Source organism: Diceros bicornis, chromosome 22 (assembly GCF_020826845.1).
Source record: "Diceros bicornis minor isolate mBicDic1 chromosome 22, mDicBic1.mat.cur, whole genome shotgun sequence".
NCBI classification, from domain to species: Eukaryota; Metazoa; Chordata; class Mammalia; order Perissodactyla; family Rhinocerotidae; genus Diceros; species Diceros bicornis.
In genome coordinates, this window is record NC_080761.1 from 26,438,410 (window position 1) to 26,458,452 (window position 20,043).

At 40.3% G+C, this 20,043-nt stretch overlaps 1 protein-coding gene across 8 annotated transcripts in view; it reads left to right on the forward strand.

Moving 5' to 3' along the window:
• SMARCA2 (SWI/SNF related, matrix associated, actin dependent regulator of chromatin, subfamily a, member 2) overlaps positions 1-20,043 on the forward strand; it is a 173,923-nt gene that overhangs the window by 47,900 nt on the left and 105,980 nt on the right. For all 8 annotated transcript variants that reach the window (XM_058565719.1, XM_058565718.1, XM_058565725.1 and 5 more), the window contains 5 exons: positions 3,850-3,903; positions 6,683-6,813; positions 7,039-7,096; positions 15,969-16,069; positions 17,651-17,798. In XM_058565719.1, the coding sequence (XP_058421702.1) occupies positions 3,850-3,903; positions 6,683-6,813; positions 7,039-7,096; positions 15,969-16,069; positions 17,651-17,798 (492 nt within the window). The remainder of the gene's footprint in view (positions 1-3,849; positions 3,904-6,682; positions 6,814-7,038; positions 7,097-15,968; positions 16,070-17,650; positions 17,799-20,043) is intronic.

Sequence of the window (20,043 nt, forward strand, 5' to 3'; positions counted from 1 at the left end):
CTGAGACATTTGTTTTAAATTCAAGTTACTCTCTGATTCGTCTCAATTCATGTGCCTGTTTTCCCCAGAGATGATATAGTTTATTGCAGCTTTCCTCCACCAGGAGATTTTCATAGGTGAAAGAAAGGGTCTAAGGTAATTCTAGGCATTTGAGTGTAGTCTGTTGTAAAGGTGCGTGAACACAATGCCACGATGATTAGATTTATTTGATTAGTTCAGTGTCAAAATGGGTGAAGCCAGAAGTTTGGATCAAAGTCCTGCTTAACTGGATTGACGAGTTACTTGAGTCAAAATGTTGGAATTGGTTTTCTCTGCAAGGCGCAACCAAAGTAATGTGCAATTGCCTGTTAATTTGATATTCTTGGGTATTTTTTATTGCCTGATCACCTATCTTAATGCTCAGAGGTCCACTTAAATGGCAGTAAAAATAACCCAAGTGGTTTCTGAAAGCTTAGGTTTCCATCGAAGCAGAATGAGTCTTTAAGATGCCAGCACATTTGAATGTTGTTTCAGCCTATTATAACACCACTGGCTGTGGGATAAAATGCATTCACTTTATTATATAGATTGTAAAATATTTGGTATAAAACTGTTTCTTTACGAAATGAGGCTGTAAGTGGCCTATATTGTGATAATCTAAGTCAAGTGCCCCATTGAATTTTATTTTCTTGAGTTCAGCTTACACGGGATTTTCATGTTTAGGGATTCCTGTCCCTCCTCACCCCTGTCATTGATTATTTTATAAAGCTCCTGCAAGGAGGATGTGTAGCCACACACATAGCTTTGTTCATGAACATTCCTAAATGGAAGGTATGAATTGACATTGGCCTTGGAGATTGGGAACCCAAATTGTCTTTAGTCATGAGTAATTTGTTTCATATCTCCTTCCGTGACTAGGCTCATTACACTCCTCCCTCCCTCCATGAGCATAATTAGTTCCACACTTTTTGCAGGTAGGAAGAAGCCAGTACAAATTTCCTTCAGTCTTAATTAATGGATGAACTGCATTGTTTTTTGTGTGTCTTTTTTAAATCAATGGCGGTCAGCTCAGGCATCAGCGGTAATATTGATAGGATGTGTTTGCAGTCACACGATACAGATAGCTCTATGTGAAACTTCCTCAGGCAGAGGGAGACACAGTAGCAGTGGCCACGTCAGCACTAGGCCGTTTCACCAGGTGCTCAGAGACTGTCCAAGGTTAGCTCAAACGGTAGCACCAATCACAATCTGCTGGGAGTTAATCTTGAGCCAAAAAAAGGGGAAAATGTTTGTTGGTGGGGAGTGGGGAGGGTAAAGCACCAGTTTGATGTGAGAACATGGATTTATGAAAGCACACCAGAGACCGTCAGCAAACTGGAAGAATCTAAAGCAGGATGGAAGAACTTGACATCTTCTGCGATAGAGTAGACTGCCACCCGGCTTCCACCTCATATAGCATAGCCGAAGTGGATGTAAGTCCAGGGCATGCGAGAGAAGTCTCGTAGAGCAGTTCGATGAGGCATTGTCTGTGTGTTCTTAACTGTTTTATGACTTGCAAATATATTGGCACCTAATTGCGATAATAATAATAATAATAATTCTTGAGCGTATGCTAAGTGGAAAGCATTGTTCTTGGTGCTTATGTTCATTCATTCATTCACGAAATATTTATTTAGTGCCTTTTACGTGCCAGGCACCCTTGTAACCCTGACCTCATAACCTTATGAAGCAGGTTTCAGACAGTGCTACAGCCAATCTTATAGAGACATAAAATAGCCCTCGGACTATCATTGATCCTTTTACATTGTGGAGATTGATGCTCGCGGTATATATTACATGTCACATTGGATTGTAGGTATTGAAAGAGTGATCCAGCCCTGCAGCGGCCCTGTGAGGTAGGGACTGTTACCGTCCCTACTTTACAGGAGAGGGAACGAAGACACAGGGAACATTTACCCAAAATCATACAGCTAAGGTCTCTTGCACTTACTGACAGAGCTGGGATTCATACAGGTCATCTAATTCCAGAACCCAGTTTCTTAAATCTAACATTACATTGCCTCTCAAATTTGATACCTAATGGAATTTTTAAAATTAGTTTAGAGGATTTTATGTAATGGAAGGGCCTGATTAGGAGGCAGTTTTTAGATAACACTCTAGCTAGTCTATAGCATATTCATAGAAGAGTTATCCTTCAGAATAGTTTTGATTCTATTATTTATGGTCCTTCAAGCTTTTTAATGTACTATTCATTGAAATTACGATCCAGTTCTGCTTGCTAGATATTGGAAATTGGCTTATTCTTTGTCTCATTTGATTTTCTTTGTTGCCAAATTTGTAGCTTATTTCTGATTTGTGTGGAAAGAATGGTGGGATTAATTGACTTTCTCCCATTAATTAAAACAGTGGTCTGAGGATAGTGCCTGAGAATTCCAAAAATGGAACTTTCAGGGGCTGGCAGCAGGGATTGTTTCTCTTCTGAGCTGCGGGACTCTGCCATTGTTCTCTGTATCCTCAACCCAGACACAGGGCCTAGCGCTTTCCGACGCTAATCACTCTTTCTGAGCTTGTAAACATTTTCACTTTGGGGTGGCGTAAACAGAAAATTAAATTCTTGGGAAATCATAACCCAAAGAGAGTATTTCATTTCCTACTCTTTGGTAGAAGCAACATAAAAATTTCCTTGTGCTTTGGCATGCATGCATACGTATATGTATTTTTTGTAAGAAAATTATAAAAGAACTTCAAAAATTTCAAACATTTATGAGAACTGCTTTTCTTCAGTGTGGACAAGAGGCTAGATTTTAAACATTAGACATTTTCTGTAAAAGCTGTTTTGTCTAGAGACAATTGAGTCATTTTCATGGAAAGCAAAAATGTATTATACAATCCATGTCTTAAGTAAACAAAGTGGAGTTAATATCGATTCTGTATCATTATATATATTTTTAATTAACTAAAGGGCCCAGGGGAAGAAAGCTCATTTTCTTTAATGTCTTGATAAAGCAAATGACTCAAGTTTTTTTTTCTCTCATTGTACTATGAAGAAGTAGTATAGCTTTCCAGTAATAACTTTAAAATAAGGATTCTGTACAGGTGATGTTAAAGATTTCACTTGTCAAAGAGGCTATTATGAATGTAAGAAATTTAGACTGTTTTGTGTATATTACAGATGAGACTCTCTCAAGTATGTACAAAATGTGACATAATCTTAGCTTTTCGTTTAGGCTGTCTTTGAGGCACATCTAGAGGTTAATGGACTAAGGTATTGGAATATTTAAGAAATGGTAGATGACAGAATTTTTCATGAGATCGCAGTATCTGCATCAAATTTCCCCACATACCCACTGTGGAAACACTGTATATTATGAAAGCTAATTAGGTAGAATGAAAAACATTCAGAGAACTTATCGAATTTTCTATCATTTTGTATTTTTATGACCCAAGAGTGGTCCAGAGTTTATTCTTGATGGACAGTTTTAGAAACCTTGCTAAGGGAATGGGAAGGTTGAGCTGATTATGTCAGGACTTGTCTTCATAGTGCCAAACACGAGAACAGCATTTCAGATTCTGACCTCTCTCTAGATGCTGCTGTGTTAAGCTCTTTGGATCCTAGGAGACACAAGTCTCTAGTGTGCTGGTGTTAATTCACACCTTGCCTTAAATAACTCTCTGCAAGCTGCTAATAAAACACACACTTTGTCTTAGATACTGAAGAGAAATAAAAAATAAAAGGCATTCATACTTAAGCTTTGTTAGATGATGCTGAGTAGTAATGAAGTGCTGTTACATACCCCAGAGTTACCATGACATCCTTCCTGTACCCATCGTCTTGGTTTACACATAACATTTGACAATGCTGTTTTGCAGAAGGCTGAGGAGAATGCAGAGGGAGGAGAGTCTGCCCTGGGACCAGATGGAGAGGTAAGGGATTTTGCACCCATTTCTACTGTGTTCTGCTGAATGAGTCCCTGCCATCCTTTGCAGCACCATTTTTTGTGTATACTAATTTTACTTTTACTCAGCTATTCATTTTTAAGTAAAAATAGTACATTAGCATAGTATAAAATTAGAATAGTATAAAAGGGATATACTGAAAAGTTATCCACTTCCATCTCAAACTGCCAATCAGCTGATATTAAGCTTCTTGTATACCATTCCAGAATTTTCTGTGCACATATAAGCATGTTTATGAACACGCAGAATGTGTAAAAATCTTATGACTCTATAATTACATTTTCCCAGTAAATGATACAGAAGCATAAAATATGACCCAGTTTCCTTAGTTTATTACTAATTTGGAATTATAAAACTACCTAAGCCAAACAATTTACATATTTGGTTAAGTTATTTTTTGACATTTTCTATAGGCTTTCAATATAGCTTCTATTTATAGATTCATCAGCATATCCCTAAATTTTATTTCATAGTATTTTCAATATTCTCCTAAATCATGAGAATACAATTATTTATTTATTGGAGGTTTTTTTTTCCTGAAAACTCAAAGTTCTATGCCAGTGGTTCACATGAGGAGGCATACCCCCAGAGCAGGATGGGAAGGGAGTTTGTTTCAAACCGCCTTCTCCTTTCACAGATTCTGATAAAGCTGCTTGGAAGATTGGGGTGGGTGGAGGGTTCCCTCTTCCCATTCTAGAATCACTGTGCATGTGAGACATATTGTGAATGTGAACAGCCCGGATGCAGAAAAAAGGTTGAAACCACTATTCTGTGCAGAAACCTCTTGAACAATAAACGTTGCTTAACCACTATAATCCATCACAAGGAGAGAAAGGATCGGGATAAATGTCTAATGTGTAAGAAACTCTCAGTGGGCTGTTATGGGGGAAGAATACTATATATTAGAGCACTTAGAAACAGCTCTAATTTGTAACAGCACAGCCTCACCTAAGCACGCCTCACGTGGGTCTGTAATTAACAAGCACACAGGGAGAGATTTAACGTGTTAGTATGATAGTGGGCTGTTCTCTTATTATCTCTTGGGAAAATTAGCTACTGATCTTGGGCTGGTGACATACACCTTTTATTTCTTTTAATCTTAACACATGGGTTTTCTGTTGCTTAAGCTGGCAAAGTGGACATCTTGCTCAGTTTGTTTTGAAATAATGTTCTTATTACACTCTGCTGTGCTCATTCAGTGGTATTGCCAAAGTTCTAATTCCGGCTACAGTGATTCCCAGTTTTCTTTGAGGCATGACATAAGGAATAAAACAAGCTGTATGATAATAGTTCAAGATAATGGAATATGATTTTTCCAGGGGAGATGACAGCCAATGGTAGATTTCCTTCTGTATCGCGTGAGCATATAGATAACCTTTTACATTAATGAGGAAGAAACGTCATCTTGGTGTGCAAAGTCATGGTGTTCACAACCCTTGCTTTTAGCACACATAAAAGAAAAAAAAGACTGTCTGGAGTAAGCCTTTTCTTTTTTTAAATGTTATTTTTGTGGATAATCACTAATATATTATTTCTTATCTGACAGTGCTTTATTGAGGGAGAATGGGGAAAGAACCATTTTTTTGGGGGGAATCATTTCCTGTAAGATATAGAAGATAACCTACAGTCTACTGTTTTTCCTATCATTTTTATTTAACTCCAATTAAGAATAATTTAGAAAAAATTCTTTGGAACTAATGAATTGTCTAAACATTGCTTTTATTACTTTTAAGGAGATAGTTAACTTGAACTACTCACAAATCAAGCATTTCCAAACAAACATTTTCCCTGAGGGTCTGCTCCTAGAAGTACAGTCTCGCTGTGATCAGGAGCATTCATTTGCATAGGATTACTCCATTTTTAGGCCTTTTAAAACAATTTGTTCTCTGAAGTAGGTTAAACCGAGCCTCTGCAATTTCATTTATTCTCAATTTTCTGAGCAAGCCATTTTTCATTGAGAGTCTAATAATGAACTTCAGCTCAGTCTTGGTCTGTTCACCAGGTTTTAGAAATCAGAGCTTTTTGCTTTCACACTTGCAGGTTCCAGTGGTTGGGCTGGATCCCTGGTGGTGTGGTGTTTTGCTAAAGGTTCTGCAGAAGCCAAACCAGCCACTAATGAGATGACACAAGTTATAGTACCTTTTCCTTTTCCCATTCTCTCTGACACCAAGACTTTGCAATAGTTGTTATCTGGGGGATATCTTTGGGGGTTTGGGGGTTCTTAGTTGCAAATGACAAAAATCAACTCTGCCTAATTTAAGTAAGAAAAAAATATATTCATAGGATATTGGATAATTCTTCAGATCTCCAGGAAGACTGGAGAACCTGACTCAAGGCTACACCCAGTATTTTACTGTACAACTGGTCAGTGTGGACGTGGCTGACACTGGGAGCAGACAGGAACTTGGCACGGCTGATACCACTCCACTGGCACTGCTGTCACTCCCACCTGTGTGCCTGTTGGTCCTTGCTTCCTTGAATTTCTAGTTCCTAATTCAGCCTTGGTGAGGGCGTATGGTCGGTGGAGCTGAGGTTTTATTCTAATACCTTAGCTGCAAGGGAGGCTGGTGTTTTCAGTTTCTTCATAGGAGATGGCCTCCCACTTCTCACCAAGACTCATTAGGAAGTTTCTGAACACAGCAAAAGTTTCAGATGCTGGGTAGCCAAAAGGCTGAGAAACATCCAGCACAGAATTGAGAGAAAGTGTTATCACCAAGTGATGATGTGTTTTTTTTCTCCTTCCTAGCCGATAGATGAGAGCAGTCAGATGAGTGACCTCCCTGTCAAAGTGACTCACACGGAAACCGGCAAGGTCCTGTTCGGACCAGAAGCTCCCAAAGCAAGTCAGCTGGATGCTTGGTTGGAAATGAATCCTGGGTATGGCATTAAAGCAAAGTTACTGGTGTTCTTTGGCTTTTTAGATTTTTGGGGTCCTTGTAAAATCTTGAAACTAAAATAACACAACCTTTGCTGAAATGGTTAAAGTTATTACCTGCGTTTGTCACTTGTACATAGAATGTGCTAGTTAAGTCATGCGTGTATATAGTGTTTTCTAATTTAAAGACCTGAGCCTCCTCTTCTTCCCCACTCCTTTTCCTGTAGTTACGAAGTTGCCCCTAGATCGGACAGTGAAGAGAGTGATTCTGATTATGAGGAGGAGGTAAGTATGCATCTCTGGAGTTTATTGGTTTGAAAGTTCATGGGAGAAGCTCCTGTGTCTTTCTGTCACTTCTTTCTTCACTGTTGGCCTTTGGGTGACAACTGGGGCTGAGGGTTTGCCAAAGCTTTGATGGCACATGCTTAGTGGTACAGTGACTTCTTGGAGGCTCCTGGCTAATGGGGAAATTTGACGAACTCTAAATTTATTTGGAACAAACAAAAGAGAAGCTGGCATTAAATTGGGGATGGTGGAAAGATCTTTTGAGGAGAATTGAAGATGGATGACTTTGGGAAAGGCAATTCCATGCCTCCAAGTGGTTCATACTGAGAGTTAGCTGCCTAAAAATGTCTACAGTCCTTTCAGCCTTTGAGTCCATTTGAAGTTGTAAGTCTGGAAACTTAAACAAAAAGGGCAACACAACCTTGGTTTAATGAATTTATCGATCCTCCTTGTTTCTGTTTAATAATGTGATCTTGTTTGAATTCCTTGGATATACTTGTTACACAAAGAGAAGCACATTTCTCAGTCTCTTGGAAAGAATATTTAATATATCTAGAAACTAAAATGGTAATTTTGGGTACTTTTAATAGAAATTAAGAAATAGTAGAGGTATTTTTTTAGATTATGCAATGCTTAATAATTATAAATAGAAGGATTAAAAGATTTTTATCTCCGTTATTAGAGCATTGCTACTGTGTAGTCATTAAATCTGATGTTTACCAGGGTAGAGGAATCGTGATTCAGAGTGCCATAGCGTACATGCCATGGACTGGGCAGAGCAGCCTTACTGATAATAGCTCACCAGAATTTTAAGACAATTGTTATTTTCTTCTATTTTGTGGACCTATATTTTCTAAATTAATGTACCATGAACACTTACTGCCTTTGTAAAGAGGAAAAATAATAAAAGTTATGTTTAAAAAAAAGCGTACCATTAAAAAGGAAGTACTTTGGGGAGCATGCTATTTTTTTTTATAGGCTACTCTTTCTCTGACATACGTGAAGCTTACAAAATCAATTTTTTAAATGTTTCCTATTTACTTGGATGAATGGGCCCATAAATGATCAGTTGGAAGAATCTTCTCATTGAGTAAGAGAGCCAGGGAGGGACAGAGACGAGTCAAAGTAGGCTACTTAACCTGCAGATGCAGACCTCAGACTGACGAGAGCAGACGGCTCTAGACAGCCGGGAATAGAATGAATTCTGACCCCGGGATCTGGAGCCCCGGTCCTCGTCTCAGGTCTGCCACTCATGTGGCAGGTCAAGTCCCCTCTCAGCACTTCATTCCTCACTGGAAGATGAAGGAGCTGTGCTGATTCCTCAGCTCACCCCCTGCATCTCAGTTATCTGTTATCGTGGGTTTGATTTTTAGCATTAATATCGTGTCAGTTTATATTTTTTCATTCAAGAGTTACGGGAAAGCATTATTCTCTTTAAAGCTACTTTTAGAGGTAATTCTGGATTATCCTTCAACACCAGTGGTTAGGAGTGGACATGATAAATATGCAGTGAAGCTTTCAAACAGATTGGCAGAACATAGTGCACAGTTGAGAGGTGGGGAGGTAGTGAATGCTGTGCCAAGTTACTGATAGTTTTAATTTAAATGTTCAGAAGTGTATGATGTGAAGTAGCCGTGTGTTTACAGGCTCCGGTCCCTCTACCGCGAACACATGTGGGACCATCCAAGTCCCCCTGGCATTACCAGAGAGAGCGTTTTTATGAGAGAGGATACTAAGATCTCTAAAATCTGGCTTTGTAGAGAAGGATAGAGAATATCACTAAATGAGAGCAGGTGTGGTCTACAGGACTCTGATAACCAAACAATGATACGTATCCATCTTTCTGGCATGATTTTCACATATTTATTCTTGGGAGCAAGAGATCTAGGGGATCCTCAGAGGGTTCCTTTCATTCTTTTTTTTTTTAAATTTTTTGTTTATTGCAGTAACATTGGTTTATAACATTGTATAAATTTCAGGTGTACATCATTATACTTCTATTTCTGCATAGATTACATCATGTTCACCACTCAAATACTAATTACAACCCATCACCACACACATATTGTGTGTGCCAAATTATCCCTTTCGCCCTCCCCCATGCCCTCTTCCCCTCTGGTAACCACCAATCCAATCTCTGTCCCTATGTGTTTGTTTATTGTTGTTATTATCTACTACTTAATGAAGGAAATCATACGGTATGTGACCTTCTCCCTCTGACTTATTTCACTTTGCATAATACCCTCAATGTCCATCCATGTTGTCACAAATGACTGGATTTCATCGTTTCTTATGGCTGAGTAGTATTCCATTGTGTATATATACCACATCTTCTTTATCCATTCGTCCCTTGATGGGCACTTAGGTTGCTTCCAAGTCTTGGCTATTGTGAATAACGCTGCAGTGAACACAGGGGTGCATGTATCTTTATGCATTGGTGTTTTCAAGTTCTTTGGATAAATACCCAGCAGTGGAATAGCTGGATCATATGGTAGTTCTAGCCTTGATTTTTTGAGGAATCTCCATAGTGTTTTCCATAGTGGCTGCACCAGTTTGCACTCCCACCAGGAGGGTATGAGAGTTCCCTTCTCTCCACATCCTCTCCAACACATGTTGTTTCCTGTCTTGTTAATTATAGCCATTCTGATGGGCGTGAGGTGATATCTCATTGTAGTTTTGATTTGCATTTCCCTGATAGTTAATGATTTTGAACATCTTTTCATGTGTCTGTTGGCTCTCTGTATATCTTCTTTGGAGAAATGTCTGTTCAGGTCTTTTGCCCATTTTTTAATGGGGTTGTTAGTTTTTTTGTTGTTGAGATGCATGAGTTCTTTATATATTTTGGAGATTAACCCCTTATCAGATGTATGGATGCAAATATCTTCTCCCAATTGTTAGGTTGTCTTTTCGTCTTGTTGATGGTTTCCTTTGCTGTGTAGAGGCTTTTTAGTTTGATGTAGTCCCATTTGTTTATTTTTTATATTGTTTCTCTTGCCCAGTCAGACATGGTGCTTGAAAATATGTTGCTAAGACCGATGTCGAAGAGCGTACTGCCTATGTTTTCTTCTAGAAGTTTCATAGTTTCAGGTCTTACATGCAAGTCTTTAATCCATTTTGAATTAATTTTTGTGTATGGTGTAAGGTAAGGGTCTACTTTCATTTTTTTGCGTGTGGCTATCCAGTTTTCCCGACACCACTTGTTGAAGAGACTTTCTTTTCTCCATTGTATGTTCTTGGCTCCTTTGTCAAAGATTAGCTGTCCATAGATGTGTGGGTTTATTTCTGGGCTTTCGATTCTATTCCATTGATCTGTGTGTCTGTTTTTGTGCCAGTACCATGCTGTTTTGGTTACTATAGCTTTGTAGTATATTTTGAAATCAGGGAGTGTGATACCTCCAGCTTTGTTCTTTTTTCTCAGGATTCCTTTAGCTATTCGGGGTCTTTTGTTGTTCCATACAAATTTTAGGATTCTTTGTTCTATTTCTGTGAAAAATGTTGTTGGAACTATGATAGGGATTGCACTGAATCTATAGATGGCTTTAGGAAGTACGGACATCTTAACTATGTTAATTCTTCCAATCCAAGAGCATGGAATATCTTTCCATTTCTTTGTGTCTTCTTCAATTTCTTTCAGCAATGTTTTATAGTTTTCAGTGTACAGCTCTTTCACCTCTTTGGTTAAGTTTATTCCTAAGTATTTTATTCTTTTTGTTGCAATTGTAAATGGGATGGTATTCTTAATTTCTCTTTCTGCTACTTCGTTGTTAGTGTATAGAAATGCAACTGATTTTTGTATGTTGATTTTGTATCCTGCAACTTTACCATATTCGTTTATTACGTCGAAAAGTTTTCTGGTGGATTCTTTAGGGTTTTCTATATATAAAATCATGTCATCTGCAAATAGTGACAGTTTCACTTCTTCCTTTCCAATTTGGATCCCTTTTATTTCTTTCTCTTGCCTGATTGCTCTGGCTAGGACTTCCAGTACTACGTTAAATAGGAGTGGTGACAGTGGGCATCCTTGTCTGGTTCCTGTTCTTAGAGGGATAGCTTTCAGTTTTTCACCATTGAGGATATTAGCTGTGGGTTTCTCATATATGGTCTTTATTATGTTGAGGTACTTTCCCTCTATACCCATTTTATTCAGAGTTTTTATCATAAATGGATGCTGTATCTTGTCAGATGCTTTCTCTGCATCTATTGAGATGATCATGTGATTTTTATTCTTCATTTTATTAATGTGGTGTATCACGTTGATTGATTTGTGAATGTTAAACCATCCTTGCATAACTGGAATAAATCCCACTTGATCGTGGTGTATAATCTTTTTAACGTATTGTTGTATGCGATTTGCTAGTATTTTGTTGAGGATTTTTGCATCGATGTTCATCAGTGATATTGGCCTGTAATTTTCTTTTTTTGTGTTGTCCTTGTCTGGTTTTGGTATCAGGGTAATGTCGGATTTGTAGAATGAGTTAGGGAGCTTCCCCCCCTCCTCAAGTTTTTGGAAGAGTTTGAGAAGGATAGGTATTAAGTCTTCTTTGAATGTTTGCTAGAATTCACCAGGGAAGCCATCTGGTCTTGGACTTTTATTTTTGGGGAGGTTTGTGATTACTGTTTCGATCTCCTTACTGGTGATTGGTCTATTCAAATTCTTGATCTTCTTCTTGATCCAGCTTTGGAAGGTTGTATGATTCTAAGAATTTATCCATTTCTTCCAGATTGTCAAATTGGTTGGCATATAGCTTTTCATAGTATTCTCTTATAATCTTTTGTATTTCTGAGGTGTCTGTTGTAACTTCTCCTCTTTCATTTCTGATTTTACTTATTTGTGCCTTCTCTCTTTTTTTCTTGGTGAGTCTAGCTAAAGATTTGTCAATTTTGTTGATCTTTTCAAAGAACCAGCTCTTGGTTTTATTAATTTTTACTATTGTTTTTTTGGTATCTATTTCATTTATTTCTGCTCTGATTTTTATTATTTCCCTTCTTCTACTGATTTTGGGCTTTGTTTGTTCTTCTTTTTCCAGTTCCTTTAGGTGCATTGTTAGATTGTTTATTTGAGATTTTTCTTGTTTGTTGAGATAGGCCTGTATTGCTATAAACTTCCCTCTTAGAACCGCTTTTGCTGTATCCCGTAAATTCTGGCGTGTCGTATTTTCATTTTCATTTTTCTCCAGGTATTTTTTTGATTTCTTCTTTGATTTCTTCATTGACCCAGTCGTTGTTCAGTAGCATTTTGTTTAATCTCCACATATTTGTGGCTTTTCTGATTTTCTTCCTATAGTTGATTTCTAGTTTCATACTGTTGTAGTCAGAAAAGATGCTTGGTATTATTTCAATCTTCTTAAATTTATGGAGACTTGTTTTGTGGCCTAATATGTGATCAGTCCTGGAGAATGTTCCATGTGCATTTGAAAAGAACGTGTATTCTTCGGTTTTTGGATGGAATGCTCTGTATATATCTACTAGGTCCATCTGTTCTAGTGTGTCATTTAAGGCCAATGTTTCCTTATTGATCTTCTGTTTGGATGATCTATCCATTGGTGTAAGTGGAGTGTTAAAGTCCCCTACTATTATTGTGTTACTGTCTATTTCTGCTTTTATGTCTGTTAATAATTGCTTTATATATTTAGGTGCACCTACATTGGGTGTGTAGATATTTACAAGTGTTATATCCTCTTGTTGGACTGTTCCCTTGATCATTATGTAATGCCCTTCTTTGTCTCTTTTTACAGTTTTTGTTTTAAAGTCTGTTTTGTCTGATATGAGTATTGCTACCCCAGCTTTCTTTTCATTGCTATTTGCATGGTGTATCTTTTTCCAACCCCTCACTTTCAGTTTGTGAGTGTCTTTAGGTCTGAAGTGTGTCTCTTGTATGGAGCATATATATGGGTCTTGTTTCTTTATCCAATCAGCCACCTTTTGCCTTTTATTTGGATCATTTAGTCCATTGACATTTAAAGTAGCTATTGATAAGTATGTACTTACTGCCATTTTTTAACTTTCTTTTTCTCAATGTTTTAGTAGTCCTTCTCTGGTCCTTTGTTCTTCTATACAGAATTGATGGTCTCTTTAGTTTGACCTCTGTCTGAAAGCTCTACTCTTTAACTCCCCTCCTCCCTCATTTTATGTTTTTGATATCATATCTAACCTCTTTTTTGTGCATTTGTATCCATTACCCTCTTATGGAAATAGATAATTTTTCCTATTTGTGATCTTCTTTTCCCCTTAAATCAGTCCCTTCAACATTTCTTGTAGCACTGGTTTCTTGGTGACAAACTTCTTTAATTTTTGCTTGTCTGGGAAATTTTTGATCTCTCCTTCCATTTTGAATGATAACCTTGCTGAGTAGAGTATTCTTGGCTGTAAGTTTTTTCCTTTTAGCACTTTAAATATATCGTGCCATTCTCTTCTAGCCTGTAAGGTTTCTGCTAAGAAGTCAGCTGATAGCCGTATGGGGTTTCCTTTGTATGTAACTTGACTTTCTCTTGCGGCTTTTAGGATTCTCTCTTTATCTTTAATTCTGGACATTTTGATTATGATGTGTCTTGGTGTGGGCCTCTTTGCGTTTATCTTGTTTGGGGCTCTCTGTGCTTCCTGTACCTGGATGTCTATTTCCTTCCTTAGGTTAGGGAAGTTTTCATCTATTATTTCTTGAAATAGATTCTCTGCTCCTTTGTCTCGCTCTTCTCCTTCCGGGACACCTATAATACGGATGTTAGTGCGCTTGATGTTGTCCCAGAGGTCCCTTAGACTGTCCTCACTCTTTTTAATTCTTTTTTCTTTTACCTGTTCACCTTGGGTAATTTCTTCTAGTCTTTCGTCCAGCTCACAGATCCCTTCTTCTGTATCCTCTACTCTGCTTTTGAGTCCCTCTAGTGAATTTCTCATTTCCAGTATTGTATTCTTCATTTCTGATTGGTTCTTTTTTATATCTTCCATTTCTTTGTTGACATTCTCAGTGAGTTCATCTATTCTTCTCCCCAGATCAGTGAGCATCCTTAACACTCTTTGTTTGAACTCTTTGTCAGGTAGGTTGCTCATTTCTGTTTCACTTAGTTCCTTTTCTGGGGTTTTGTCCTGTTCCCTTACTTGGAATGTATTCCTTTGCCTTCTCATTTTGCCTCTTTCCCTGTGCTTGTGTCTACGTATTAGGTAGGTCAGCTACGTCTCCTGCTCTTGGATAGGTGACCTTATGTAAGTGATGGCTTAGGAGGCCTGCAGTGTGCTTCCCTCAGTTCTCAGTGTTCCAGGGGTGACCCCTATGTGGGCTACGTGTGTCCTTCTGTTGTGGCCTATTTGCTCTCCCTGTAGGCACCCAGAGAGGCTGAGCTATGCTCCTGGCCAGCTGTTATAATGCTCAGCTGCTTGTAGTTGTTGTGGGCCCTTCAGTGTCTTTATCAGGTGTGGGGAGCCCCAGCAGAGTTGGCTGCAAGTTCTAATACCACGTTTGTGTTGCAGTCTTTCTTTTAAGTGAGTAGGCCCCTAGCGAGGCAGGTTGTTAGGCTCAGGGCCTTACAATTGCTATAAGCCTCCAGCCTTTAGGTCTCTTGTCAGCTCTCTGAGGATTGGAGCTGGGTGGGGCTGGCCTCAGGCATGGGAGCACCCAATTGTTTTAGGCTTTGGAAGGTGGGGCAAACCCCCTATGTGGGTCTTTGAGAAGCACAAGTCTTCTGTAGCTGACAAGCCCTTCCGCCCACAGGTCCACGCACACAGTCAACACAGTCCTGCCCCGTGTGTGCGCCCCGACCTCTCGAAGTCGACCCAGTCTCTCCACGGCAGGAGCCCCACACATTCCACCATTGCCCCACACTCTCCACCCACTCCTTGTACACGCCCTGCCCCACTGAAGTCGGCTCAGTTGCCAGGCTGCAGAGAACCCAGTCACCAAACTATGCAGGCCCACAAGTTGCCTGAGGGCTTGTTGTTGGGTGGGGCCAGTCTCTAGGGTGGGCTGCCTGCCCTGGATGAGCTGGAGTAAATCGGTGCTCTAGCGGGTGGGGCAGACCCTGGGCTAGCAGGCCTCAGGGAGAACTCCAGTGGCGTCTGTGTCAGCATGCCCACACCAGGCCACAACAATGGCCGCGCCAATGTCCCAGTCCCTGAAGAGGTCTCACCTCTCATCCAGTTGCACACACGGCCTATTAGGTGAGTCTCTTTTCACCAAAGCACTGTGCACCTTTCTTTCTGGTGATTTTAGGATGCTTTCTGAAATGGGTGAGTTTGCGCATGGGCCCTTTAAGGGCCGGTTTTAATTTCTTTGTGAACCAGCTTTTCTGGGGGTATTCCCCAATGTTTTAGTAGCAGGCAAAGTCAGATATTATGCCACTCGTCTCGATTGTGCTGGGTCCACAAAATGCCCACAGCGGGGGCACTCCCCGGCTCAGGGCCCCGCTCCTCCAGGGAGGGCTGTGTACCTGTGGGCTGCTCCCAGGCGGCTGTGAAGCTGGCGGCTTGTGAAGGAGGAGTTTTCCTCTCCAGAAGGCAGTTTCTGCCTCTTCTACCTCAGTTAGGATTGTCCGTTGTTGCAGGAGCTCCTCTTATCCAGTTTTCAGTTCTGTCTCAGGGGTAATTTTTCCACGTGTAGTTGTAAATTGGCTGTGTCCGCAGGAGGAGGTGAGTTCAGAGTCTGCCTACGCCGCCATCTTGACTTCCTCCTCTACCTCCTTTCATTCTCTTATTCACTGATTTAAACAGCAATGGAATGGTGTATTGCCTGGTTTAAGTAAGTGTTAAATTTACTTCCTTCCTTCGTTGTATTTACTCCATTTGTGAAGTTGAATTCTATTTAATCTCTTTTCAGAAAATGCCAATCGATAGCGATTCCCTTGTTAAAATGGAATCTTCCCCCGTATCTTTGTTCCTTCCCCAGGATGAGGAAGAAGAGTCCAGTCGGCAGGAAACGGAAGAGAAAATACTTCTGGATCCAAACAGTGAAGAAGTTTCTGAGAAGGATGCCAAGCAGATCATTGAGTGTGTATCTCTCAGGGTTCTCCCTTGTAAATGCTTTTCATGAAGAGTATGCCTTATGGATTTTCTTTTAGAGAATTTTGTTTAAGGAAGGAAGCCAACTTCATGTCCACATTCCACTTGAGATGCTGCGTCAGAGGTCACCGCTGAGCTCCCTGCCACCAGGCCCAAGGTCTTCTGGTTGTTCATCTCCTTCCTTCCGTCCTCTTCTCCTTCCTGAATTCCCACCTCCAGCTCAGGCTCACTCCTGGGCTTCTCACCTATCATTTGCACTTTCGTCCCAAACTGAGCTGATTAAACCTGCCCCTCTAGCTGGCTGTTTCGCTGCCTTTCCTACCTCCCTTAATGGCATCCAACATTCACCCAGAAACCTAAGTGAGAAACGCCATTCCCTCCTCTGTCCTTGTTGCCATAGCTAGTCAGCCACCAACTCCCACCCAGTCTGCGAAACACCTTGGGAAACCTCGGAACCCTCTCCTCTTCTACCCTTCTGAGTGCCCAGCTCCACGCCTCACTCCGTTCATCCTCTGTATCAGTGGTCTACACAGCTCTTTGCTTGTACAGCTTTAATATTAAAAGAAAGTTGTTGGGAAACAATATGCAAAATAGAAAATTTTTAAGGAGACTTTTTAAAAAAAAACAGAAATAGACATTCTAATATTTTGTCCTTTTATTGCAGGGCTATATGACCCAATTTAGGAACCTTTGTTTTATCAGTCTGCCCCCTCAGTGGCTCCTCATTTACCTGTAGAATAAAATACCAGCATGTTAATACGGCACAGAAAGGGGAAGACTACGTTTCCTCTTTCCCATGTCTTTAATGTCATGTTTGGTCCTCTCTCACCTGTCCTCCAAGCTTTAGACAGTATTCTGTGAATAGGATTTATCTTTGTGTCCTGAGAGCCTAGGACAGCTTCACTAGCAAAGTGTTAACCTGCAGGTATACAGTCCTTAGCCAGCCCTGGTGGTCTAGTGGTTAATATGCTTGCTCTCACCGCCAGGGTCCGGGTTCATTTCCCCATCAGGGAACCACACCACCTGTCTGTCGCTTGTCATACTGTAGCAGCTATGTGTTGCTGTGATGCTGAAAGCTATACTGCCAGTGTTTCAGATACCAGCAGGGTCACCCATGGTGGACAGGTTTCAGCAGAGCTTCTAGACTAGACAGACTAGGAAGAAGGACCTGGCCACCCACTTCCAAAAAACTGGCCATGAAAACCAGCTCTGCTCTACCCAAGGTCACTAGGAGTCAGAATCGACTCGACAGCACTAACAACAAATACAGTTCATGCTTAATCAGTAGTTTGAGGTCACGCCGGCCTGCATTCATATTCTGACTCCACTACCTTTTATGTGACCCAGGCAGGTTAATTGACCTCTCTGAGCCTGAAGTTCTCCACATGCATAAAATGGGGATGATAACAATATCTACCTTGCTTACTTTTTGTGAGGATTATAGATAATGTATTCTAACTGCAAGGCATGAAGTAGGTGATGAATAAACTATACCTATTACAGCTGTTTTAGGCTCTCCATTCATGCATCAAATCATCTGTGCCTGATTCTCCACTTTCCCTGTCTCAGGACAGCTAAGCAAGACGTGGATGATGAATACAGCATGCAGTACAGTGCCAGGGGCTCCCAGTCCTACTACACGGTGGCTCACGCCATCTCTGAGAGGGTGGAGAAGCAGTCTGCCCTCCTCATCAATGGGACCCTGAAGCATTATCAGGTAATTGGCGTGGTTTGTGTTTTCTTGGCAAGTCACAACCTTTTACCTAATTTTGTTTGGAGTATGTCATGCATGTGTTGATCGCTTAAAAGGTTTGATGATGGGGAGGCATTTTTAGGTCACATTACTTGTAATGTTGACATTCCCTCCATTGTGCCTGTAATTCTGCTTTTAGAGCACTTCCATTTCACCGTTTTTACTAGGACATATCCGCTTTCTCTTTTACGGTTTGGGATGACATGTGTTTTAAGAAGTCCTGGCTTAACATTTGGAACCGTTTCATTGTGGGTCTCTTTAAAATGGAAAACTCAGCCACATTCTATAAGTATACAATGAAGCATTTCTCCAAAAATTTCAGTGGTGGCTATAGTTTAATGCTATGGATTCAGCCACCTAGGAGACACTATCTACTACATTTACAGGTTTTTTTAAAGGCATAATAAAGTGGCGAGCATCTGTGCTTTGATGAAAACTAGGCTGTAAAGTAACAGACGTCTCATTTGACCTGTCTAGAATGAGGTCAGCTCCTGTCTTCTACCTCCTTCCACTTTATAGTGTTTCTCAGAGTGTGTTCTTTGGAACATCTGTCCCATGAGATGCCCGTCAAAAAGAAAAAGAAAAATGGGTTCTGTGGTCGGATAAATATGGGAAATACTGTCAGCAGTAACTAGGATTCCCATACAATTTACTATTCCAAATTTGGATACTTATGAGAGTTACTAGTGAATAGTCAACAATGACTATTGTTATTGATAAAGGGCATAACCCAGGACTGTCTCAAGCCAACCAGACATATGGGCACCCTGGCAGTGACCCCTCTTGGTGATCCAGGATGTACATCAGGACAGTCGTGACTCTGCGAAAATATAAATGCACATCAGTGTCCTGCAATAAAATAACTTGAACTTTGTATTTCCCAAATGTCTTTGGCCACCAAGGCTTATCATCATATATCACCTATTAACGATCTGTAAACCTAGTGTCTTTTAGAATATACTTTAGGAAGTACATGCTTTAGACCAACAGTTCTCAAACTTTTTGGACTTGAGTCCCCTCTCTTAAAACTTGACACTGTCTTTGCTGCCCTTGCATTGGGCTAAAGGTCACAGTGACTACTGCTGTAATACTCCTTGATTTGTGTTAAGGGGCCAGCCGTTTTTACCCACTACTGCTTTTGCATCGTCAGTGCTAATGTCAACACAATATAAAAGGCAAATAAGGCCTTAGGGTTTTTATGAAAATTGTTTTGACCTTGTGGATCTCTGAAAAGGTCTTGGGGACCCCCAGAGGTCCCTTGAGAACCACTGCCCTGGCCATAGTAAGGTCTTTTTCTCCAAAGACCACCCTACTTTCATGAGGTTCAAAGTGGTTTCATCTTATTTGGCCTACCTGACAGAGATGTTAAGTCATAGTTTGTTCTAATAAACTTTTGTATGTCTGTATATGGGAGATCCAATTTTTGGATTATTCATAAATAGCTTAATGCCACCTTGATTTCCTCCTGCCATTCAACACCCTTTTAAGCAATCTTCATCGATGCCTTTGCAAACCTATCTCCTCCTGCTTCCATATGTGAATTTTATGCGTCTGTCCTTCTACTGGGCTGCTATAGAGTCCCTGAAGTTGCCTTGCTCTGTCCACTTCTGGTTTTTGCCTCATAAAGTTCCTTCTTCCTGGACTCTGACCACCTGTATCTGCCTGATGAGATCCTTTCCATTTCTCACAAACCAATTCAAATTAGCTCAAAGCCTTCTAGATCACTCTGTCCATGAGTAAGCTTTCTATCTTCTTTCTCCTCCACAAGGTTTTGTATCATTAACAGTCATTTAACCTCAACATAGCTGAGGCCTTCCTGCTGCTTCCTGGAAAGCTATGTAAGCTTGGGTCAATACCCAACCCCTCCAATTCCATGGTCTAGGAAAGTCCAAATCACTTCCCATAATTTTTGTGAATTTCTAGGCCCTTCTGCTGCCAGTTTCTGCTTCTGTTTTATCTGGGATTAACACAGATGCAAAATTCAGCCTCCTTGCCAATTTTTGCTTAAAAAAAAAAAAATCCATTACCACTGAGTGTCCAAATGTTTCTGGCATTTGCTTGACTGTCCTAAAGGTCTGGTGGTCTCGGGATCATGTTGCAGGCACATAGCTCCTCCTACCCCCCACTTATGGTTTCCAGTCATTTCCTCTCTTCCCCTCTCTATCATTTGCCCACTCTCTCAGAGGCTCTTCCTCCTTTCCTCATCTCT